Source organism: Balaenoptera acutorostrata, chromosome X (genome assembly GCF_949987535.1).
Source record: "Balaenoptera acutorostrata chromosome X, mBalAcu1.1, whole genome shotgun sequence".
NCBI lineage: Eukaryota > Metazoa > Chordata > Mammalia > Artiodactyla > Balaenopteridae > Balaenoptera > Balaenoptera acutorostrata.
The window spans coordinates 103,819,709-103,843,246 of record NC_080085.1 but is presented as its reverse complement, the minus strand read 5'-3'; the positions used below and the strand labels follow the sequence as shown (position 1 = coordinate 103,843,246).

Sequence of the window (23,538 nt, the reverse complement as noted above, 5' to 3'; positions counted from 1 at the left end):
ATAAAAAGACAAACCAATGTTTAAAAATGGGTAAAGAATCTGAATAGATATATCTCCAAAGAACATATAAAAATAGTCAACAAACACATGAAAGAATGCTCAACTTCATTAGCCATTTGGGAAGTGCAAACAAAAACCCCAATGAGATACCACTTCACACCCACTAGGAAGGTGATAATCAAAGAGGCAGATAATAACAAGTGTTGCTGAGAATACTGAGAAATTGGAATCCTTATTTATTGCTGCTGGGACTGTAAAGTGGTGCAGCTGCTGTGGAAAACAGTCTGGCAGTTCTTCAAAAGGCTAAATGTAGAGTTACCATATGACCCAGTAATTCAACTCCTAGGTGTATGCCCAAGACACATGAAAACATATCCACAGCAAAACTTGTACATGAGTGTTCATAGCAACATTATCAATAATAGCCCCAAAGCAAAAATAACCCAAATGTCCATCAACTGATGAACAGATTAAATGTGGTGTATCCATACAAAAGGAATATTATTCAGCTATAAAAAGGAGTGAAATTCTGATACATGCTACAACATGGATGAACGTTGAAAACATTATGCTAAATGAAAGAAGCTAGTCACAAAAGGCCACATATTGTGTGATTCTATTTATATGAAATGTCCAGAATACAAGTCTATAGATACAGAAAGTTGATTACTGATTGTCAGGGGCTGGGGGCTGGTTGGTGGGCAATGGGGAGTGACTGCTAATGTGTATGGGGTTTCTTTTTGGAGTGATGAAAATTTCCAAAATTAATTGTGGTGATGGTTGCACAACTCTGAATATACTAAAAACCCTTGAATTGTGCATTTCAAATGGGTGAATTGTACGGTGTGTGAATTACAGCTCAATAAAGAGGAAAATAGAAGAGAAAAAAGCATGTTGGAAAAAGTTTTAAGATGCCATACACAGAGGCAAAATCTTTGAAGGATTTAGTCACAAGTTCAGTCAGGAGTTGGATAAACATACATATACACTTTTCTTCAAGTAACCATTACGTGGTTTGGGACTAGAAAAAAGGCATTATTGTAACTGGAACCAGATGAACAAAGCACTCTTATTGGCCAAATCCCAGGATAGGGGAATAGCCTTGCTACACAAACCCGCTCCCCATCCCCATCCCTTTTACTCTACTCCTTTCCCTTGTGTTTTTTTTTCCCCCCTGTGTTTTGATAGCTGAAGTAGTATACTGTTAGAACAAGAGTGAAGGTAGCCCACCATTTTGTGGGCTACCTGAAATATGAAATGTGTGTCTGAAGCCTGAAATATGTGTCTGATTATTAATATTTTCAAGAGTTTGGAAATTTCCTATTATTCCAATACATTGCTCAGGTTCTGCATTTCAGATAAACCAGTATTTATAATCAAAGGCTTAGGTTTTTATTACGCTGACCTATTTAGTTTGTTAATTAACCAGTGAGTCATCTCTAGTTCTCTGATACGTTGGTCAAGGTTCCAAGGCTGTTGTTACCACTGCTGCTCTTTGTTTCATTTTTAAAAAGATGTTTACAGTATGTATTATAGGCAGCGAAGTCATATGGTAACAATAACAATCCCATCTATAGACACGATGCCATTGGTGCACTGGTTACTTGGAAAACCTGCATGGAATTGCTTACTTTCTCTACGGGTTATCACTGTAGTGATAAACTAACACTACTAATGGTGACTTTATTCACATTTTACAATATGGTCGAAGACTATCAAAACAAGAGCTTCCAGGGGAAATTGGACTCAAGCTTAACTGCAAAATAATCAGTATAGCAGAAATGTACTCTTTGATGTGAATTAATCTGTAGAGGCCAAATCACTTCATGAAATCATTAAACTATATAAACAGTAATACCTAACATGCAGTGTTTCAAAACACATTTCGCTGGCTTTCTCTAGTCTAGCCCCCCTTGTTTTCTGTATATAGCTTTCTGACCTCAGTCTGAAAGTTGGTGAAAAAAAATCTAGTGAAATTGTGCTATGACCCAGAGAACTCACTGGCCACAGGGCACAAAATTATCTTTAACTTTTCCTCTTTTCTCCTTAGCCATCAATAAGTCACGTCCAGTCTTTCCACATAGTATCTCTTGTACTTGTCCTTTCTTCTCCATTCTTATTCACCTCTATGGGTTTATGGACTCATAACTAAAAATAACATTTAATCAAGTAATCTCTCTGTTCAAAAACCTTGACTGGCTCCCCCATATTTACTGACTAAAGTCCAAATACTATTAGCCTGGTATTCAAGGCCTTCCAAAATCTAGGTCTGAATTTTCTTTCCACTACTCCCTTGAACAAAACTGGTCTCCTCACCATCCCCTGAACTTCTGCAAATTCTCTTTGCACCTTTGCTCATGATGTTCCTCCTGCCTAGAATACCCTCTCACCTTTGAAAGCCTGTTCAAGGCTTACTTTTGTCCATGAAACCATCCCTGAACATTACAACTCACAGTGGCCTCTCATTCCTTGAATGTGATATGAGCTATGGGCAATGTCTTTCATTTGTCAATGTTCATATACAACTTTTCTTGTCTTATATTGTTAATTCTTGTTTTATTTAATTTTGTGTCTATATTGCCTCCTCAACTAGATTGCAAGTTCCTTGAGGGCAGGGGTCATTTGTTATACTTTAAAAAGTTATCCACAGGGCACAATACTGTGCTGGGGGACATGATAGGGACTAGTCATTGACAAAGGAGCACTGAAGTTTCCCCAAGATGCCTCATTCTCAGAAGGCCGCACTCTCTCTAGGTGACGGTTCTTTACATATACATGCCAAATATAATCACTTTAAAGGTGAAACTAACTCTCCAGTTACTCCAAGATATTAAGGAATTACAAACTGCCTCTGAAATTTCTGAATCCCCTATTAAATACAAAATTAACATTTCATAAATAATTTCATGCTCCCCTGAAAGCTTAAAAATGACATGTAAAGAAAAATGGCCAAGCCAGGTGCGTAATCTCTAAGATTTACTTGATCACAAAGTATTTAAAAAGCCAAGGCTCCATGCGATCCATTTATATTTCAGTGTCTGTTCCCCCCCCCTTTTTTTTGTCTGTAAAATAAGCTAAACTACATAAGAAAAATAAGTCTAGGACTTAAAGTTTACATGAAAGGCAGCCAAAATTATACGGATAATGCAAGCTAAAAAAGTTCTTCGCATCTTGGTTTCTCCTGAATTATTTAAGTAGTCTGAGGCTTCTTCATAGTTAGAGATGTAATCCTTAGCTAGCAGTTGCTAAATCTGTGGTGGTTATGTATACCGACCCAAGAAACGCTGCAACCATCAAGTTCTATCAAAATGCTTGTCAAACTTGTAAACTGAAGAAAATAATCATTACAAAATCCCTACCCTCAGAATCTGCTGCTAAAGCTTTGAAGTTGCATAGTATGTACTGACTGCAAATCTCAGAGATGTTTTGTTTAGCTTTATAGCTATATAGCCTCAGCTGATGAAGCTCTGGCAACAAACGCTGCTTGCTAGGCAAACCTACGCCACAAAGGAATCCCTCGTCTTGTACGTCAGAGAGACCAACTGGAGAACCTAGCATCACTGGATCAAAACTTGAAGGATCGGTAACCCTGGTATTTCTATATATATCCTTTCTTTGTGAAATTTTCCTTTTTAAATAATGCTTTTGTTTCCTTTAGCCCAGTCTTGACCACTGGTAGGCAAGATTTCAAATCATCTCCCCAATTGGAAGTATCCATGTTTTATGGAAATTTTATCAATTTTTTTCCTCCAAGGATTAGTATGATAATAAATTTAGCTTCCTGTCAAGAAAAATGCTAAGTTCAAAGTATTTCCTTCACTTCTAATTACAAATAAGTTTTACCTTTTATTGTGTTCCATTATACAATTTTACACAGTACCATTATTATTTTAAGCAACAATTAAGCAAATCGAATTAATGTTTTTGAGCTCTACTTCTCAGTATATAGATTTACCTAAAAAAGTACAAACCAAGCACAGTGGTGCAATTTTCCAGGCACTTTCAAGTTGCTTAAATATTTACAAATATGTAAGCACCCTGTTTGAAAGCATGAAAATTTTGGTGTCAGGAAGAAAACACTCCATGTATATCAAATCCTTAAATTTTAACATTTGCACAGCTCAAAATATTCCTGAGAAGGTTCATTCTTGTTATCACTTTACATCTGTATGTCCTCATATTTCAGCAGCGTATCTTGGGGAACCATAACCTCTGTCACTCGACGTGCCACTAATTGCACAAAATACGTGTAACGTGTTGCTCATCCAGGGAGAATGCATTGTGTCTTCTTGTAATATCTAAAACGAAAGAAGTCTGCATGTTTATCATGAAGTAAAATAGCCACTGCCAAAAAAGTATGTGTATATGAAATCACAGGCATATTTCAATTTATCACTGACACTTAGCTATTTAAAATGACATAAAGCAGAAAGAGCAAAGAGAAACATTACCGACTCAAGTCTTCAAAGCTGTATTACAAAGGCAGCATATCAAAAAAGCAGAAAAGATCTGGTTACTCATTAAGAAAAACAAAAGGCTGTAAAATGCAAAACTCAACAGAAAGCGAGAGGTAATACAATCTTTAAAACAATTTTTTTAACAGATGGTCATAACAAGAGTCCTAAACAGTGGACTCTTTGATACAAGTTTATAGATCATCTTCTAAGAGTGGTTCTCAGGGTCACTGTGGGACTTTTCAAACATGCAGATACCCATGCTCCTTCCCTGGAGACTTGGGAAATAATATTAAGTGAAGAGAAAATAAGTGAACATTTCTAAATACATACCATAATTATATAAGCTAATTAATACAGAAGACTTTTCTTGGAAATAAACTTCATAAATATAAATTTTATATCCCATAAACATGTAAACATACATATTCATATTAATATAGATGTTTTAAAAATTATCCACTTTTTTTAAAGATTTTTTTTTTATATGGACCATTTTTAAAGTCTTCATTGAATTTGTTACAGTGTTGCTTCTGTTTTATGTTTTGTTTTTTTGGCCGCGAGGCATGCGGGATCTTAGCTCCCCGACCAGGGATCAAACCCTCACCCCCTGCATTGGAAGGTGAAGTCTTAACCCCTGGACCGCCAGGGAAGTCCCCAAAATTAACTATTTTGTGTGCTCAAAAGCAACAGAGATCTCATGCATGGATTATACAGAAGAAAAGAATAGCATACACATCACATCCAACCTCTTTACTATACTGTCCCAATTTAGGTCTCAAGCTTTCAATACTGGGTTCTCAAGTTAGCTCTGAAACTTCAGTATTAAGCCTGCAAATTGGTTTACGGTGGCAGTAATGCGTCATATCATTTGTGTTGCTACAAATCATGTCTTATATAAAGTCCATAATAGAGAAATTTCCTCCTACAAAAATCATAACTCATGACACTAATCTGAAAGCACAGGAGAGGTTTAAGGGATGATCGATTATCCACAACTGTCAGATGTGACGAGAAAATAGAGCATTCATCATGAACAAAACAGACCAAAAAGACACTACAATGGCCACCACCAACTCTATCTAATTAAGACCTGCAATTACTAGTTTTAAGGTGATATAAATCCCTTTTAAAAAGTCAAAAGCTTGAAGAAGTTTTTTTTAAAATGATTTTGCTTTTTTTTTGTAAAGCTATTTTAATTAATTAATTAATTAATTAATTAATTTATGGCTGTGTTGGGTCTTCGTTTCTGTGCGAGGGCTTTCTCTAGTTGCGGCAAGCGGGGGCCACTCTTCATCGCGATGGGCGGGCCTCTCACTATCACGGCCTCTCTTGTTGCGGAGCACAGGCTCCAGACGCGCAGGCTCAGTAATTGTGGCTCACGGGCCTAGTTGCTCCGTGGCATGTGGGATCTTCCCAGACCAGGGCTCGAACCCGTGTCCCCTGCATTGGCAGGCAGATTCTCAACCACTGCGCCACCAGGGAAGCCCTGAAGAAGTTTTTAAAAGGACTTTATATTTTAGTATAGTGTAACAGATTACATTGAAAAGGGCCAAGGATATCCAGGCCGTATCTTTTTGTCAAGTAATCATTTATGGAGCTCATAGATAATTCACATTGCAATGCACAGCTATATTTTATCTTATTTTGTATTATTATGTTTTCCTTTGGGAAATAATATGTCTCAAAGTGTATGACTAAAAAAAGGCTCTCTTTTATATGAGAATCTAATAGGAAATATTGATTTACAAAAATTCACTATAAAGTCAACATTTGCCCAAAGTAAGGCACACCTGAATATGATGCATTATGACAGTACAGCGTGCATAAATATAAACCAATAGAAACTAAGATCTTTCTTGGTTAGCTATCAATATATAATATCAAAGGTCTAAAATATTGGTCCGTAGAACTAAACAAAATAGCCATGGTTCATGGAAATTAAATGAGAGAGACAGGTGGGATATAAGACAGCAGATTTGTAAAATCCATACTTGAGGGTGTTAAAAAAGAGATGAGAGGCCCAAAATGGAGTCACTTGCACTAAGCCCATGTCACCTGAGACTTAATACCTAACCTAATTGCAGTTTCAGCCTTTTCTAGGCAGGTAATCTTAAGCAGTGAAAAAAGTGTGTATACTACCAAATGTAAAATAGCTAGCTAGTGGGAAGCAGCCGCATAGCACAGGGAGATCAGCTTGGTGCTTTGTGACCACCTAGAGGGGTGGGATGGGGAGGGTGGGAGGGAGGGAGATGCAAGAGGGAAGAGATATGGGAACATATGTATATGCATAACTGATTCACTTCGTTATAAAGCAGAAACTAACACACCATTGTAAAGCAATTATACTCCAATAAAGATGTTTAAAAAAAAAAAAAAGTGTGTGTATTACTTTCAGTCTGGAATTACCTGGTCGGCACTAGTGAGGTACTCCATCTGACAGACCCTTACTGTGCCCCGTAGGAAGGTGACCTTGCCTGAGAGAATCAGCTCTTTTCTAGAGTAACTTCCTTGTCCTGCCTCGTTCTACCTGTAAAAGTCTTCCATTTTGTAAAACTCTTCGGAGCTCCTTTCTGTCTGCTAGATGGTATGCTGCCCGACTCATGAATCACCGAATAAAGCCAAGATCTTTAAAATTTACTCAGTTGAACTTTGTTTTTTTTAAACACGGGAAAAAAGAACTTATAAAACCACTACTCTAAATATCTTGATCACAGTAATAGCAGTAAATTGAATGATTTGCTTTCATTTTGAATAAATTAGAGCTCAATGCTAGGTCATACGGTTGCATGCAAATTATATAACTGTAATATAATACACATTGGCTTAAAATGATGTAATTGTTTTATATCTTTTGTGAAGGAGGAGTTTTTGCTGTTTTCTCCTATGGACTATGGAGAACAAAACCCCATAAACTGGACAGGTTCTAGGAATAAATTATGTGGTCTTATTTGATTCAAGTATACCCCAGAGCAGTGATGGTGAAGTCCCCACTGTACTCAGGGGCTGAGCTTGAGATACAGACAATAAAGGAAGTGGAATGATTCCCTATCTTCCTAGTCCTGATCACCTGGCTGCTTTGGGAAGGAGGCCAAAAAGGGCCTCTGAAAACTGAGCAGCAAAGGTATGCCTTGGAACAGTTTGCAGTCACTCCTAAGTGGGCTAACAGAAGTAAAGATGGCAAAAAGAAGAAATAGATCATTGATTCCAGACTCCTCAGGCCAACAAAATTCCCAGCCATGAGAACGGGAGAGTAGGAGACTGGGGTGACTCGTCTCATTGAACAGATGGGATGATGAACGTCTGGCTGACTGGCTTCTCCATACTGAGAAGATGACCATGGTTAGAAAATTAGACTCCTAGTCACTCAGTGCGACCTTGGGCTAATGGTAACTAAATTTCCCATAGTCCTTTCTAAGAGAAAGCATACATGCTAAATTCAGAGAGGTGGAGCCTGGACTCAACTAGCTTTTGTTTTCCTTGAAACGCCTCTTCTTTCACCCATCATTACACTGCAGATCTTTGGGAACTAACCACTATTTGTAAGTCTATTTGTAAGTACACCCTTTGAGTGATGGTCTCACGCAGGGGAGTGCCAAGCAATCAATGAAATGCAGATACCAGGACAGATGAGGTTCTCCTTTCTGGAACCAGTGTTAAGAATGGGTTCTCTAAAGGGTTGTAGTTATCCTTGTTTCTTTTAAGGAGCCTTAATTTCTTTAAAAAATTGAGAGTTTGAAGAGTTTCTGAAGCAAATATTTATCTTATTGGCTGTTTTCCTTAGTAAGGAAATTAAGGAGACTTTAATGATAAGCTTAATAGGCTCACGCACTGAGGGACCAGACCATCATGCTGTGACTTTTACAACTGTGTTGAAGATATTAAAATACTTGAGTGACAATCCATGTCTAGAGTGGTTGTAAACACAGATTTCAGGACCCCAATATAGGAATGACATTTACCAGGACAATTCAGGAGTACTCTGGTTTTAGGTAAGTAGGGATATGAAAGTCATAACTATTTAATTATGACATAATTTGGCTGTAAGTGGTGAGCAGATCTTTGCTTCTATATTTTTCAGATTGTGTTCTACTAAGTTAGCTGTAATTGTCATTAACACTCAGTCATAAATTAAAATGCTAGGTTTTATGAAAATAAAACTAGCTGTATGGGTATTAAGACGATTCCCAAATTTTGGAACTCACTCAGGATCTCACCTAAATGATGGTATAGTTGTCCCTTGGTATCCTTGGAGGATTAGTGCCAGGACCACTGCCTCTCGCACCCTCCCCCCCACGGATATTAAAATCTGAGGATGCTCAAGTCTCTTACATAAAACGGCATAGTATTTGCATATAACCTATGCACATCCTCCCCGATACCTTAAATCATCTTTAGATTGTTTATAATACCTAATACAGTGTAAATGCTATGTAAATAGTTGCCTATGTGCAGCAAATTCAAGTTTTGCTTTTTGGAACTTTCTGGAATTTTTTTTCAAATATTTTCGATCTGCAGTTGGTTGAATCCATGAATGTGTAACCTGCAGACAGGGAGGGCCACCTGTATCTAGTTTCTTACAGCTAAGACAGGAATATTCATTTAGGGATTCGGCTACTGAGCCATTTCACTTCTCTAGGACCCTTCTTGAGAGATTCTTATCCATGTTCATAGTAGATCAACTCAGACTTGCTCAGCTACTCGCTTCTAATGGCTCTGTGGCACAAAGAACCAAATGATTTATTATCTGAAGCAATTGCTAAAGCAATTGTCAGTAATCACTTCAAATTTCATTTGTGTTACATCATTTAAATGATTAAAGAAAATATGAGCAAATTTTAAAATAACATACTAATTTCAAGGTAACACATTTCAAACTAATAGATTTGTTAAGTAACTCTTTACGGACCCCAGATCACGTTTTCGTTTTCAACCACCCTAATACTTGCCTGCTCGTGAATAATGTCAGACAATTCTTTTACCATGTCTCTGAAATTTGACTTTAGCCCTTCATGGTACTCAATCTGATCCTCTTTAATTAGCCGCTCGTTTAGTTCCAGTGCAATGCTGCATGCTTGGATGAACTTCCTGTGGATGAAGATCAAAGATAAAGTTTTTGTTGTTTATTCCTCGAAAGTCTCACTGACAATTTAATATTTACTTTAACCATGGCTTGCCTACAAGGAAGATTAGAATCCTATATTTTCTCACTGTGCTTTTGCTAATGCCACCTCCTAAAGTCTGAAATATCTTTTTCTTTCTTTTCCATCTTTCTCTTCTGGTTTCTTACCTCCTTCAAGATCCGGCTCAAAACATATACCCTCTAGGAAGCCTACTTGCTCAGTCATTTACTTGATATGATATCACCTAAAGTTGTGCTAACATTAATTTACATCTGTAGATAATGTCATTTATTCAAAAATAATTTATTTGGTACTAACTATGCACCCAGTACAGTGCTGGGTGCTATAGGCATTAAGTATCTGCCCTGGGCTGGTAGGAGTGGGGACAGAGAGTTGATGAGCTATCATAAAAGCATTTTTCCATCATTTCATGTGTTTATGTTTAATGTCCATAATTAGACTGTAGGTCTTAGGGGACAAAGTACCTCACTGCCCACTTGTTTTGTATCCCTGTCATAGCAACTAGTAGAATCTTTTTATACATGCCAGGAATTAATAAATATTGAATGAATGACTACTGGTTACTCTGTAACGTGAAACAGCTGATAACACAGAGACAGGAAAAGTAAATGAAATAAGTCTGAAGCAAATGAGTGGATAAGTTATCATCTTTCTCCTTAGTCTATTTTACTCAGCTGTCTCTCTTATTCTGAATGTAAACTCTTTTTATATATGAAACAGATTTTTTCCAATGCAAGACCATTCAGACCTGCCCTAGCTTAGAGGGATGCTCAGTCCAGACAAGATATCACATGCCCTAGACTGGAAGAATCCAAGTGGAACTAAGGATGTGGATAGAAGCAAGCCTATCCAGCCCTTCCTACCCTAAATGGTCTGAAAAGCTGTAACATAAGGTCAGTCAGGCAAAGGAGGGCATCACATAATGAAAGTAGGCTTGTGTTTGTGTCACAATATCCAAAGCAATAAAGTAAGTTGTCATATTTAATGTCTTGGGTCACTAGGACATTGTTAAAGTCCTGCAGCAAGATAGAAGTCACACATTTCCTTACTACTTAAAGTACCATCAGAAGGTCACTTAAATGTTGTGAAAGAGAACAGAGAATGTCCTTTTTTGGAGGGACATTTCTTTCTGCAGAAAGGGAGGCATGCAGCTCTTTCCATGAGCTCTTAGTGGAGGTTCCGCTTTATTTTAAAGCAAGTACCTTTTCAGGACTCCTAGGCCCCTCAGCTGAGCATCATTTTGGTTCAAAGATCCAAAGAAAATGAAGAAAATGGAGTAAAAGAATAGAGGAATAATCTGAAAACTACAAAGCACTTACCTAAACATGTCTTTCAACTCATTTACTTTCTTAGGTGGATACTTGCTAGCTTGACTGTCATTTAAGAAAGCCCTTGCATATGCTAACGGACCTGCATTTACCTAAATTACAAAAGGAGAAAAACGAGAGTTGTTAGAATACAACCAAAAAGTAATTTTTGCAATTCTCTTTTTAAAGAAAACCAATATGTTAAAAATCCACATCTGAGAAACATATTTACTATTCTTACTATAAATTTATTTGAAAAAGATTAACTAAAGCAAATCATCTGCAAAGATGATATTCTAATAGGTTAGTTAATGATTTCTGATATGTAAATATAGGGCTTGGCTATAGTCAGAGGGATTTATGTTAAAGTCCTCTGACATAACACAAAATTTATAGAAATTGAACATAATTTCTTTATTAACTTAATAAAAAATGTACAGGTTTTTGCATTCAGTAAGAGTATAACAGACAATTACAATTAATGCTTGCTCTGTGCCCTTATGAAAGCAAGAGGAACGTCAAGAAACATTTAATACATGTTTAGCAACCAACATACCTGCACTGAAACACAGCCCTGCAATTTAAGTTGGAGCTGAATCATGTCCACGTCAGCAGAAGAGCAAAGCTTCTGCAGCTCTGCAGTTTTATCTTTTATTTCATCAGTAGCAACATCAATTGGCTTTAAATTAATCTGCTGTTCATAGTTTATAGGGATCCTCTTCTTCACATATGGAAATGAGTTTGAAGCTATTAAATGTTAAGATTGAACAAATGAGTTTTTAAGACAGTAAATCAAACAGGCAAATTAAAGAAAAAAATCTATTGTGCTTAATTCTCCCCATGCTTTGTCTGGAAAATACCTTAGGGACCAGATTGGCGCCTTATTACTTCAGGATTGAGGGAGAAATTCTCTTTATGAGACAACTCAGAGCAATCATGAATTACCTACGGGAAACCAATGGTTTATAACATAGCCATGTTTGTGCAAGCTAGTGACTGAACAGCAGAACAATGAATGATTAAAGTTTCAGTTACATTTTCCTGCTGACCAGCTGCTGCTTGTGTGTATCAAAAAATGACCATGTCAGGGGCTTCCCTGGTGGCGCAGTGGTTGAGAATCTGCCTGCTAATGCAGGGGACATGGGTTCGAGCCCTGGTCTGGGAAGATCCCACATGCCGCGGAGCAACTAGGCCTGTGAGCCACAACTACTGAGCCTGCGCGTCTGGAGCCTGTGCTCCGCAACAAGAGAGGCCAAGATAATGAGAGGCCCGCGCACCACGATGAAGAGTGGCCCCCGCTTGCCGCAACTACCGAAAGCCCTTGCACAGAAACGAAGACCCAACACAGCCAAAAATAAATAAATTAATTAATTAAAAAAAAAATGACCATGTCAAACAAAGAAGTTATGCCAAGTCCCACTTACTAGTTAAGATCGTACGGCGTTTGCACTGTTCTTCTATACAGCCTTGCTTTTTGCCTGATAATGTATAAGGAGCCTCAAAAACAAATCTGTTGACATTATGGTTTCTTTCAAACTCAGTTTTTCTTTCTGTGAGTTCTTTGTCATCAAAGTAGGGCTTCACATAAGTGACTTGGATATGAGCATATTTGGGATCAAGCTCTTTGACATTTACCTGTAAGGTAAGAAAGTTTTGTTTTTTATTCAATATATGGGAAAAGGGGGTACAGGTAAGCTACTAACTCCTCTGAAATCAATTGAGGACCACTGTCGCTGAATACACTGTAAGTTGAATACACACCTGGAAGAGGTCTTTGCTCTTTTTTCAAGGATCGTTTCCTTCTGATTATTAAGAAGTTACAGAAACCTATTTGGAGATTACAGAAATGTAGGCAGAAAATAAAAACTGTAATGCTACCACTCAGCAATGACCATTATTCACATTTTCATATATTTCCTTCCAATCTCTTCTCTATGCACATGTATTTACAAACCTGAGATCATGCTGAACATTGTTTTGTAATCTGATTTCCTAAAAATATATTAAAGTGGCTTAACTGCACATTTGAATTCCACCTCAACAAAATATATATTATAGAGAGGATTCTGAGAAGATGGCAGAGCACCAGAAATCTATCTTCCTACAGAGACAACAGTTACACTGGCAGAATCTATCTGATGTAACTATTTTGGAACTCTGCAGTCTATTGAAGACTTGCAACTTCCAGGGGAGGACCTGGGCAGGAAATTACCTTAATTTTGATTTTGGTCAATTTTAGCTCTTGGCATAATGGCCGCTATCTGTACCTCACCCCTCAAGTACCATGGCAGGCAGTGGTGCACATGTTCTTGGAACAGCTTGCGGGAGCCAGGATGAACAAGAAGGACCCTGTCTTCCAAATATTGGGGATCTGTGCTACGACTGCTGATTGCTGCTTCTGATCACGGGGGGGGGCAGTCAAAGAGGCCGTGGCCATTACTGTAGCACCTCTTCCCATTGTTGCAAGGCCCTCCCCCTCTGGCTGAAGTGACTTCCAGGGGATTTAAAGGACCGGTGCCTTTTCTCTCCCCCTCCCTTCATTTTCCTCTCTTTCCCCTCTTGGGAGCCAGACACTGGCGACTAGGGTGTTCAAAAGCAACTGCATATATGAAGGAAACTAGAAAGTCACTGCACATGCTCAGGGGAAGGCACAGGCTAAGGAAAGACCTGATAAGTCCCCAAGTTTACACCTCAGGTTTATCCCTGGCACAGAGACAGCTTACAACAATTAAAAACAAAACCAAAAACCAGCAAACTCTGGGACAGAGAGAGAGAGAATCTGATTTCCAGAGTGATCATGTTATTAAATTCAAATGTCCAGTTTTCAACAAAAAAAGAATCACAAGGCATACAAAGAAACAGGAAAGTATGGCCCATTCAAACGAGAAAAATAAACCAATAGAAACTGTCCCTGAAAAAGAACTGACAGCAGATCTCCTAGAAAAAGACTTTAAAACAACAGTCTCGATGCTAAAAGAACTAAAGGAAGTTATGGAAAAAGTCAAGAAAATGATGTATGAACAAAATGTCAATATCAATAAAGAGGTAAAAAATCTAAAAAGAAACCAAAAAATTTTTTCAGAGCTGAAAAATATAATAACTGAAATGAAAATTCACCAGAGGGATTCAAAGGCAAATTTCAGCAGGCAGAAGTAATAGTCAGTAAACTTGAAGACAGGACAATGGAAATTATCAATCAGAGTAACACAAAGGAAAAAAAAAACTGAAGAAGAGTGACAGAGCCTTAAGGAACCTGTTGAACATCATCCAGCAGACGAACATACCCATTGTGGGAGTCCTTGAAGGAGAAAAGAGAGAGAAAAGGACAGAGAGAATATTTGAAGAAATAATGGGTGAAAACTTCCCAAATCTGATCAAAGACAGGAAGCTCAACAAACTCCAAGCAGGGTAACTCAAAGAGACCCACACTGAGACATATTAAAATCAGAATGTCAAAAGCCAAAGACAAAGAGAATTTTGAAAGAAGCAAGAGATAAACGACTTGTCACACACGAGGGATCCTCAATAAGATTATCAAATTTCTCATCAGAAACTTTGGAGGCCAGAAGGCAGTGGACTGATATATTCAAAGTGCTAAAGAAAAAAAAATCTATCAACCAAGAATCCTATATCTGGCAAAAATGTCCTTAAAAGTGAGGGAGAGGGACAACTTCCCTGGTTGTGCAGTGGTTAAGAATCCACCTGCCAATGCAGGGGACACGGGTTCGAGCCCTGGTCCGGGAAGATCCCACATGCTGTGGAGCAACTAAGCCTGTGCACCACAACTACTGAGCCTGTGCTCTAGAGCCCGCGCGCCACAACTACTGAAGCCCATGTGCCCTACAGCCCACATGCCACAAATACTGAGCCCGCGTGCTGCAACTACTGAAGCCCGTGTGCCTAGAGTCCACGCTCCGCAATAAGAGAAGTCACCGCAAGGAAAAGCCCGCACACTGCAATGAAGAGTAGGCCCCGCTCGCCGCAACTACAGAAAAGCCCGTGTACAGCAATGAAGACCCAATGCAGCCGAAAATAAATAAAATTTAAAAAGAGAGAATGTGATTAAAAAAAAAAAACCCACTGCCAAAAAAATCAACTGAATACAAAAGAAGATAGTAATGCAGGAAATGAGAGACAAAAAAGCTATAAGGCACACAGAAAACATAGCAGAATGACAGAAGTAAAGTCCCTCCTTATTAATTAGTAATTAATTTAAATATAAATGGGTTAAATTCTGTAAACAAAAGACAGAGATTGGGAGAATGGATTAAAAAAAAACAAACATGATCCAACTATATGCTGTCTATAAGAGACTCACTTTAGCTCCAAAGACACACAAAGGCTGAATGTGAAAGAATGGAAAAAGATATACCATCCAAATAGTAATCAAAAGAGAGCAGGGGTAAAGATACTAATATTGGACAAAATAGACTTTAAATTTAAAAAGGTTACAAGCAACAAAGGAGGACATTATATATTGATAAAAGGTTCAATACAGCAAGAAGATAAAACAATTATAAACATCTACACACCTAATAACAGATCATCAAAATATATGAAGCAAAAATCGATAGAACTGAAGGGAGAAATAATAAATAGTTCTACAATAATAGTTGGTGACTTTAATACCTCAATCTTAATACTGGATAGAACAACCATGCAGAAGGTAAGTAAGGAAATAGATGACTTGAATAACACAATAATTTACCTAGACCTAACAGACATATATAGAAAACTCTACCCAACAACAGAATACACATTCTTCTCAAGTGCACATGGGACATTTTCCAGGATAGACTATATGTTAAGCCACAAATAAGTCTCAATAGGTTTATAAAGACAGATATCATACAAAGTATCTTCTCTGACCACAATGGGATGAAGTTCGAAATCAGTAACAGAAGTAAAATTGGAAACTTCACAAATTGGTGGAAATTAAACAACATATTCTTTAAAGAAATCAATGGATCAAAGAAGAAATCACAAGGGAAATTAGAAAATACTTAGGTATTAATGAAAATGAAATCACAACATACCAAAACTTATGGGACACAGCAAAAGCAGTGCTACAGAGGGGGGGGGCGGAATTTATAGCTATAACATTTAACATTAAAAACAGGAAAGGTCTCAAATCAACAACCTAATTTTACAACTTAAGGAACTGGAAAGAGAAGAACAACTAAACTCAAAGCTAGCAGAAGGAAGGAAATAATAAAGATTAGAGTACAGATAAATGAAATAGAGACTAGAAAAATAACAGAGAAAATCGATGAAACCAAAAGTTGGCTCTTCGAAAAGATCAACAAGATTGACAACCCTTTAACTAAACAGACCAGAAAGAAAGAGAGAACACTCAAATTACTAAAATCAGAAATGAAAACGAGGACATTACTACCAATCCTACAGAAATAAAAAGGATTATAAGAGAGTACTATGAGCAAGTATATGCCAACAAATTAGAAAACCTAGATGGAATGTGAAATGAACAAATTCCTAGAAACACAAAGCCTACCAAGACTAAACCATGAAGGAATAGGGAAATCTGAATAGATCTTCAGTAAGGAAACTGAATCAGTAATAAAAAATATCCTGACAGAGAGAAGCTCTGGACTTGGTATCGTCACTGGTGAAGTCTCCCAAATATTTAAAGGAGAACTAACACCAAGTGTTCTCCAAATTTTCCAAAAAAGTGAAGAGAAAGAAACACTCCCTAACTTATTCTATGAGGTCAGCAATACTCTGATTACCAAAGCCAGACAAAGACAGCACAAGAAAACTACAGACCGATATCCCTTATGAACACTGATGCAAAAGTTCTCAACAGAATACTAGCAAACTGAATTTAGCAGCCTATTAAAAGAATTGTACATGATGACCAAGTGGGATTTATTCCTGGAATGCAAGGATGGTTCAACATATGAAAATTGATCAATGTAATATTGATACACTGCATTAACAGAATGAAGGGGAAAAAAACCACATGATCATCTCAATCAATGCAGAAAAAGCATTTGACAAAATTCAACACCCTTTCATAATAAAAACACTCAATAAAGTAGGAATAGAAGGAAATGTCTACAATCTGATCAAGGGCCACTGTGAAAAACCTATAGCAAACATTACATTCAATGGTGAAAGGCTGAAAGCTTTTCCTCTAAGATGAGGAACAAGGCAAGGATGCCCATTTCACCACTTCTACCCAACATGGTGTTGGAAGCACCACTGAATTGTACACTTAAAAATGGTTAACATATAAATGTTATGTTATGTGTATTTTACCACAATAAAAAAGATAGTTATCACAGTTCTATATTATAGTCATTGACATGACTTTTAATGGATGGATATGGATAAGCATGATTTATTAGATCAGTCCCTCATTAATAGACTCAGGTTGTTTTCCAACATTTTGCTATTATAAATAATGCTCCAATGAACATCCTTGTATTTAAAACTGTGTACATTTTTTTCTGATTTATTCCTTAGGAAAAATTTTTAGATGAGAAGTTGCTTAGTTAAAAGATTTACATGGTTTTAGGAATTTTGATACATACTACCCAACTACCCTATAGAAAAGATTACAATTCGTACATCCACAAGCAGTATTTGACATTGTAAGAGTGGGTACTCTTGATTGCATTAAGCCTATTCTATGGAGGAAGGGGACCACAGGAAAGCAGAATCGTTCTATTTCAGAGACATAAAATTATAGTAGTTACAGACCATTACATAAAGAGTCTAAATTCCACGTTAAGAAGCTATGCTGCAGTCTCTCCATTAACTCCAGATGATTCCCAGGACCCTCTTCTTTCAGTGTTCTCCCAACTAAATTTGACTTGTGCCTTGGGTGTTGGTGACACTGTCAATATCCTTGCAATTTATCATAGTCAGGCCTTTTTGTGTTTAGCATAGGAAAAAATGAAACAAACCAAAAAAACAACAAAAACCTCCCAAGAAACAGTCCCTACATCCTTTTTTTCTCCTCCACATATACAGGAGCATAGACAAGGGAAAGTTTCTTAGCAACTTTTAAAACTTCTCCAAACCCATTCTACTTGTTATTACATAAAAATCTAAAAGCCTAAATCTAGAAATCCTTTCTTTTCTTTGCCATTAAAAAGCTAGATTTCTCCAGAGAAACTCAGGTGAGGTTAATTATCTGGCTAAGACAAGACATAGAAGGAAAATAAAAAAGAGGTCAAGACTGATTTTGACCTTATAAAATAAACTATGTATATGGTAAACATTCAAACAGTACATGAGGGTATATATGAAAAGTAAAAAAAAGTCTTTCTTCCCGCATAAGACTCTAGTCTCTCTCCTCAGGGATAACCATGGTTAACAATTTTGTATGTATCATTCCAGAAATTTCCTAAGCATAAACAAGTGAGTATATGTGAATATCAATTTTCACAAATGTAATCATCCTATCCATAATGTTCTGTGCCTCACCTTTTTTCTCTCAATAATGTATCTTGATAGGTATATCAATACTTATCAGTTTTTTAATGCTTAGGATACTATATCCATTATATGGGGGTAGTGCCACTTCCTTAACCATATGGATATTAGATTGTTTCCAGGTTTTTGTTATATAAACTTTGCAGCAATAAACACCTTTAAACATACATGTTTATGTGTATATATCTATCTACAAGATAAAATGATAAATGTGAAGTTACTGGGTCCAAGGAAAGATACATTTAAAATACTGGAAAATATTGCCCAACTGTTTTTCACATTGTTTGTGCCCTTAAGCAGATTTTGTTCTTTGGCAAGTAAAAGAGTGTTTTTAATTTTTAATTTCACATATTAAGAAAGAAATAAGGATTTTAAAAGTAGCAACTGCTTATTATATCTGTTGCCTATGAGGAATGACTAAAATATTGTGCATAAAAATAATGTCAGGAGTCCAGCTGCCTGATGGTGGTTTGTCATTAGTGCTTGTTGGCCAGGTTTTCAGAGGCAGAAGAAAGTAGAAAACCGCATGTTGTTCTGCAAGCCTGGCTTTCTATTAACTTTCCATTTATAGTATCAGTAGTATGGCAGCAAGCCTAAAACTTTCTGGCTACAAGGAGATAAAATTTTCTGTTGTCTTAATTCAATAAAACAATGCAAAATAGTGAAACGGATCAGAAGTAGAGAGGGTCTGCCAAATATTCATGAATTTTGAACCTATCAGCACATCTATTTTTAAATGTCGAAGGCATATGCTTAAGATAAAATCATCTCCATGAGATATAGGTAAGTACAAAGTGAAGAGATCATTTTCACAGTAGAAAATGAAGTGTCTTTACTATTGCCACGGGCTTTTCACTCCGGCAATGCTGCTTGTGAGCTATTAAGTGCTTTGCGTAGCACCATGCAATCATAGTCACGCAGTAAATATTTCTGGGGCCTACAGATCCTGCACTGTATAGGTCCTTCCTACCTGAAAAATCAGCTCTCATCCTGTACATACCCATGGTAACTAAGGACAGTCAGGCATTCCTATTGCGCCTTCCCGCAATTCTGTCTATAGGGAACTATGCATTTCTAGGAAAGAGCCTCTCTTGCTGGAACCTTTCTCATCCTTGCCTTGGCAGGGCTAGTGGGATGGATAATCTTTAGATCAAGGCCCAAGGCATCTCTCCTAAACCTACATCACTGCGAATGTAACTAGTGAACTAAGGATATCTTAGAGTAAAATGTGTGTCCTAAGATGATTTTAATCATAAAGTATGAAATTGACAATCATGATGCACAACAGCATTCACAATAATAGCTAACCTTTATTGAGCGTGCCAGCTTCTATTATTATTAGTGAATGCTTTTTTACATACCAGGAACTCTAATCACTTTCCATATATTAACTCATTTAATTCGTACAACAACTCCATGAGGAAGGCACTATTATTAACTTCATTTTACTAATGAGAACAATGAGGCACAGAGAGGTTAAGTAACTTCCCCATGGTCACACAGCTCGCAAGTGGCAGAGAATGGAGATTTGAATCCTTCTTTCTGATTCCAAAGCCCCTGTCCTTTCTTTCACAATCTGGAAAGGCTCTATTTCCCATGCCTCTCCTCCACTAGCTAAAAAAGGAAAAAGTCAGAAGCAACGTACCATGCCTGGAACCAATAAATATGTTACCTTGTCTGAATCCTGAATTATTTTGACATTCTCTGTACCAAATTTTTCACCATAAAGTTTAACAAGTCTCAGGGAAATCTCCGAGAGGCCAGTGAGCTTTGGCTCTTTATAGATGTACTCCTTTCCATCCTCTTCTTCAAAAAAAGACTATTATAAAGTTAAACATACAATAATTTATAAATAATATGAGCAAACAAAGCATTTACAGAAAATCTACTAAATAATTAGCAACAATGTATTTGAAATAGATTTTAAATAATAGTACTAAAAGTGACATGCATATATTTTAACTGAAATAAATGAGAATTTTCAAACTCACAGTCATATGAGCATATTATTGGCCTGAAGATTTCCACACTCGATTTTTTCATCACCTGCATACTTACCTGATTTTTATTGCAAATCTTTCAGTGCTAGATATTAAATATACATTTAAGAAGCTTAACAAAAAATGAAACTGAAGGAAACATTCAAATCTTATATGTTGTACTCTGACCTAGTGGATTTAGATATGGGAACCAAAGTGAACTTTATACTTACAAACGAGGCTTCCTGCTGTTGTGACAGGTGCTCTATCTAGACAGAATCCTAGAACCAATAACTGCTGCTACAGTAATCATTCAAAGGTGAATGTTTAAAAAGGAAAACAACTTTATGAACTAAAGTATACTTACTTGGCCATAAAAGGCAACTCTGAAGAAAGTGCCTAAAAGTCTTTTTTTTGTGTGCATAACCTCCAAAATTTTTGTGTAAGCTCCATGAAGAGTTCTATAAACTTGAGTAAGTTTCTGAAAAAATGAGAATAAACAAAATAGCTCTGTTTTTTGCTTAGTTACTAAATGTCTAAGATAAATGCACAGGAAAAAAAAAAGCAACACTATTTCCTTTTCAAAATGGTTTTGGTGGGGTCATTCACACTCCCCTCCCCCATGGTCATTATTAGACAAAACTCCTTAACAACTTTAGGTCGTAGGGTAGAGCTTAAAATGGTCAAATAACACTGTATTTCTAAATATCATGTTTCATTTCATTCATATCTCAATGGTAGTGTATAATTTAAAAATACTGTGTTATTGACTACTTTTTTCTTATGTCTGAATTATTTTAACTGAAAGATAAGCAAAATGCTTTGCTTGAGCTCTTAGGTGGAGAGATGAGAATAAACAATCCATGCGAACAATTTTGGAGAAGAAAATAAAATTCAGACACAAAAATAATAGTATAAACCTGACTGAGGACTCCTTTTATACAGGTTCACAGACATTTTCAAAGAATATATTCTTCTACACATCCAGAAAAAGGGAGCACGCTGTGCTAAGAACATTATCAAGAATGTGAAAAGACAACCTACAGAACAGGAGAAAATATTTGTAAACCACAGATCTGATAAGTTTTCATATCCAGAAAATATAAAGAACTCCCACAATCCAACAACAAAAAGACAAATAACCTAATTTAAAAGTGAGCAAAGGACTTGAATAGACATTTCTCCAAAGAATATATATAAACGGCCAACAAGGACATGAAAAGATGTTCAAAATCACTGCTCATTAGGAAATACAAATCAAAACCACAATGTGACCCCACTTCACATCCACTAGGATGGCTGTAATAAGAAACCAAAAATAAGTGTTGATCAGGATGTGGAATGTGTACACTGCTGGTGGGAGTGTAAAAGGGAAAACAATCTGGTGGTTACTCAAAAGTTATACATGGAGTTACCCTATGATCCAGCAATTCCCCTGTTAGGTATATATCCAAGATAAATGAAAACACACCCAGGGCTTCCCTGGTGGCGTAGTGGTTAAGAATCCGCCTGCCAATGCAGAGGACACGGGTTCGTGCCCTGGTCCGGGAAGATCCCACATGCCACGAAGCAACTAAGTCCATGTGCCACAACTACTGAGCCTGTGCTCTAGAGCCCGCGAGCCACAACTGCTGAGCCCATGTGCCACAACTACTGAAGCCCGCGCGCCTAGAGCCCGTGCTCTGCAACAAGAGAAGCCACGGCAATGAGAAGCCTGTGCACTGCAACGAAGAGTAGCCCCTGCTTGCCACAACTAGAGAAAGCCCATGCACAGCAACAAAGACCCAACGCAGCCAAAAAAAATAAATAAAATAAATAAATTTATATATAAAAAAAGAAAACATACCCATACAGAAACTTATACATAACTGTTTACAACAGCACTATTCGTAATAGCCAAAATGGGGAAACAACCCAAATGGATAAACAAATTGTGGTATATCCATACCATGAAATACCATTCCGCCATAAAAAGGAATGAAGTTCTGATACATGCTACAACCTGGATGAATCTCTAAATATTATGCTAAGTGAAAGAAGCCAGAAACAAAAGGTCACATCTTGTATTAATTTTTTTTATGACACATCCAGAATAGGCAAATCCATAGACAGAAAGCAGGTTAATGGTTTCCAGAGGGTGGGGCATAGGGTGGAGAGTGATTACTAAAGGATATGGAGTTTTTTTCTGCGGTGATAAAAATGTTTTGAAACTAGAGAGAGGTGGTGAGAGTGTAACGTTAAGAATGCACTAAATGCCACTGAATTGCACACCAGAATATGGTCAATTGTATGTTAGTGAATTTCACTTCAATAAAAAAAGGGGAGCACAGAAGCAGACATCCTTTCTCTAAAATTCTTCCCATATTATTTTCTGCAGTTGAGCTCAATTTGAGGGAAGTTTTCCTTACCTTTATGGCTGCCACCTCTGACACTTTTCAGCCTATCCCATAAAGATACACTGAAAAATTACTTCATCTCATTCAGAACACTAGGGGATCTATACAGACCCTTGCACCCCTACAAGGGAATAGGAGTAGTTCCCCTATAGAACGTATTGTTTCCTTTAATGTGTAGGGAAGATATATTTTTCTTTTTTCCCTATTAGTCAATTGAGTAGCAAAATGTTCCCTGGGTTTCTAATATCCTGATCTTCAACCTAAGAGTAAGAGAGTGGGTATTTTGAAACTTTTACAAAGGTTCTTAGGATGTAATGCTTTGATAGAAAGCTCAATGCCAATTCTTGTCTTGTCTCATAGGCTATTCTTTGTCATCTGTGTGACTTAGATTTAATTATTTAACTCTTGCTTTTTAATATAATCACTTGAACTCCTCTATGATTTTCCAGGCATGCCCCATATACACCAAAAGCATGGCAAAGAGAGAAAGACCCAGAACCTAGGAAGAAAAAGTGAGTTTGATCAGAGCCAGTTTGGAACAGAGATTAGAACACTACACAGATGATATTAAATGTATGTTTTCACTCTTGGAAACTTCTTCAACAATGAAAGACTACTTGCTATATTTAAGGATAAACTGCTTTGCTTTTTAAAAAAAATGGCTTGAATCCTAAATCATCCCTTCCCAGCATAGTAAGGGTAGAAAATTATGATATGGACTTAGAGACTTGAATATAAAAAATTCCTGATCGGTGCTGGTGGCAACAGCTGCTCATTATAATACTATTCTTTATTAA

At 37.1% G+C, this 23,538-nt stretch overlaps 1 protein-coding gene across 3 annotated transcripts in view; it reads right to left on the bottom strand.

The window, feature by feature from the left end:
• Nucleotides 1–3,833: 3,833 nt before the first annotated feature.
• DOCK11 (dedicator of cytokinesis 11) overlaps nt 3,834–23,538 on the bottom strand; it is a 185,764-nt gene continuing 166,059 nt past the window's right edge. For all 3 annotated transcript variants that reach the window (XM_057538105.1, XM_057538107.1, XM_057538106.1), the window contains 7 exons: nt 20,713–20,826; nt 20,039–20,185; nt 12,330–12,540; nt 11,462–11,652; nt 10,918–11,018; nt 9,404–9,542; nt 3,834–4,298 (listed from right to left, as the gene is read on the bottom strand). In XM_057538105.1, coding sequence (XP_057394088.1) covers nt 4,176–4,298; nt 9,404–9,542; nt 10,918–11,018; nt 11,462–11,652; nt 12,330–12,540; nt 20,039–20,185; nt 20,713–20,826 — 1,026 coding nt within the window. In that variant the 3' untranslated portion in view covers nt 3,834–4,175. The remainder of the gene's footprint in view (nt 4,299–9,403; nt 9,543–10,917; nt 11,019–11,461; nt 11,653–12,329; nt 12,541–20,038; nt 20,186–20,712; nt 20,827–23,538) is intronic.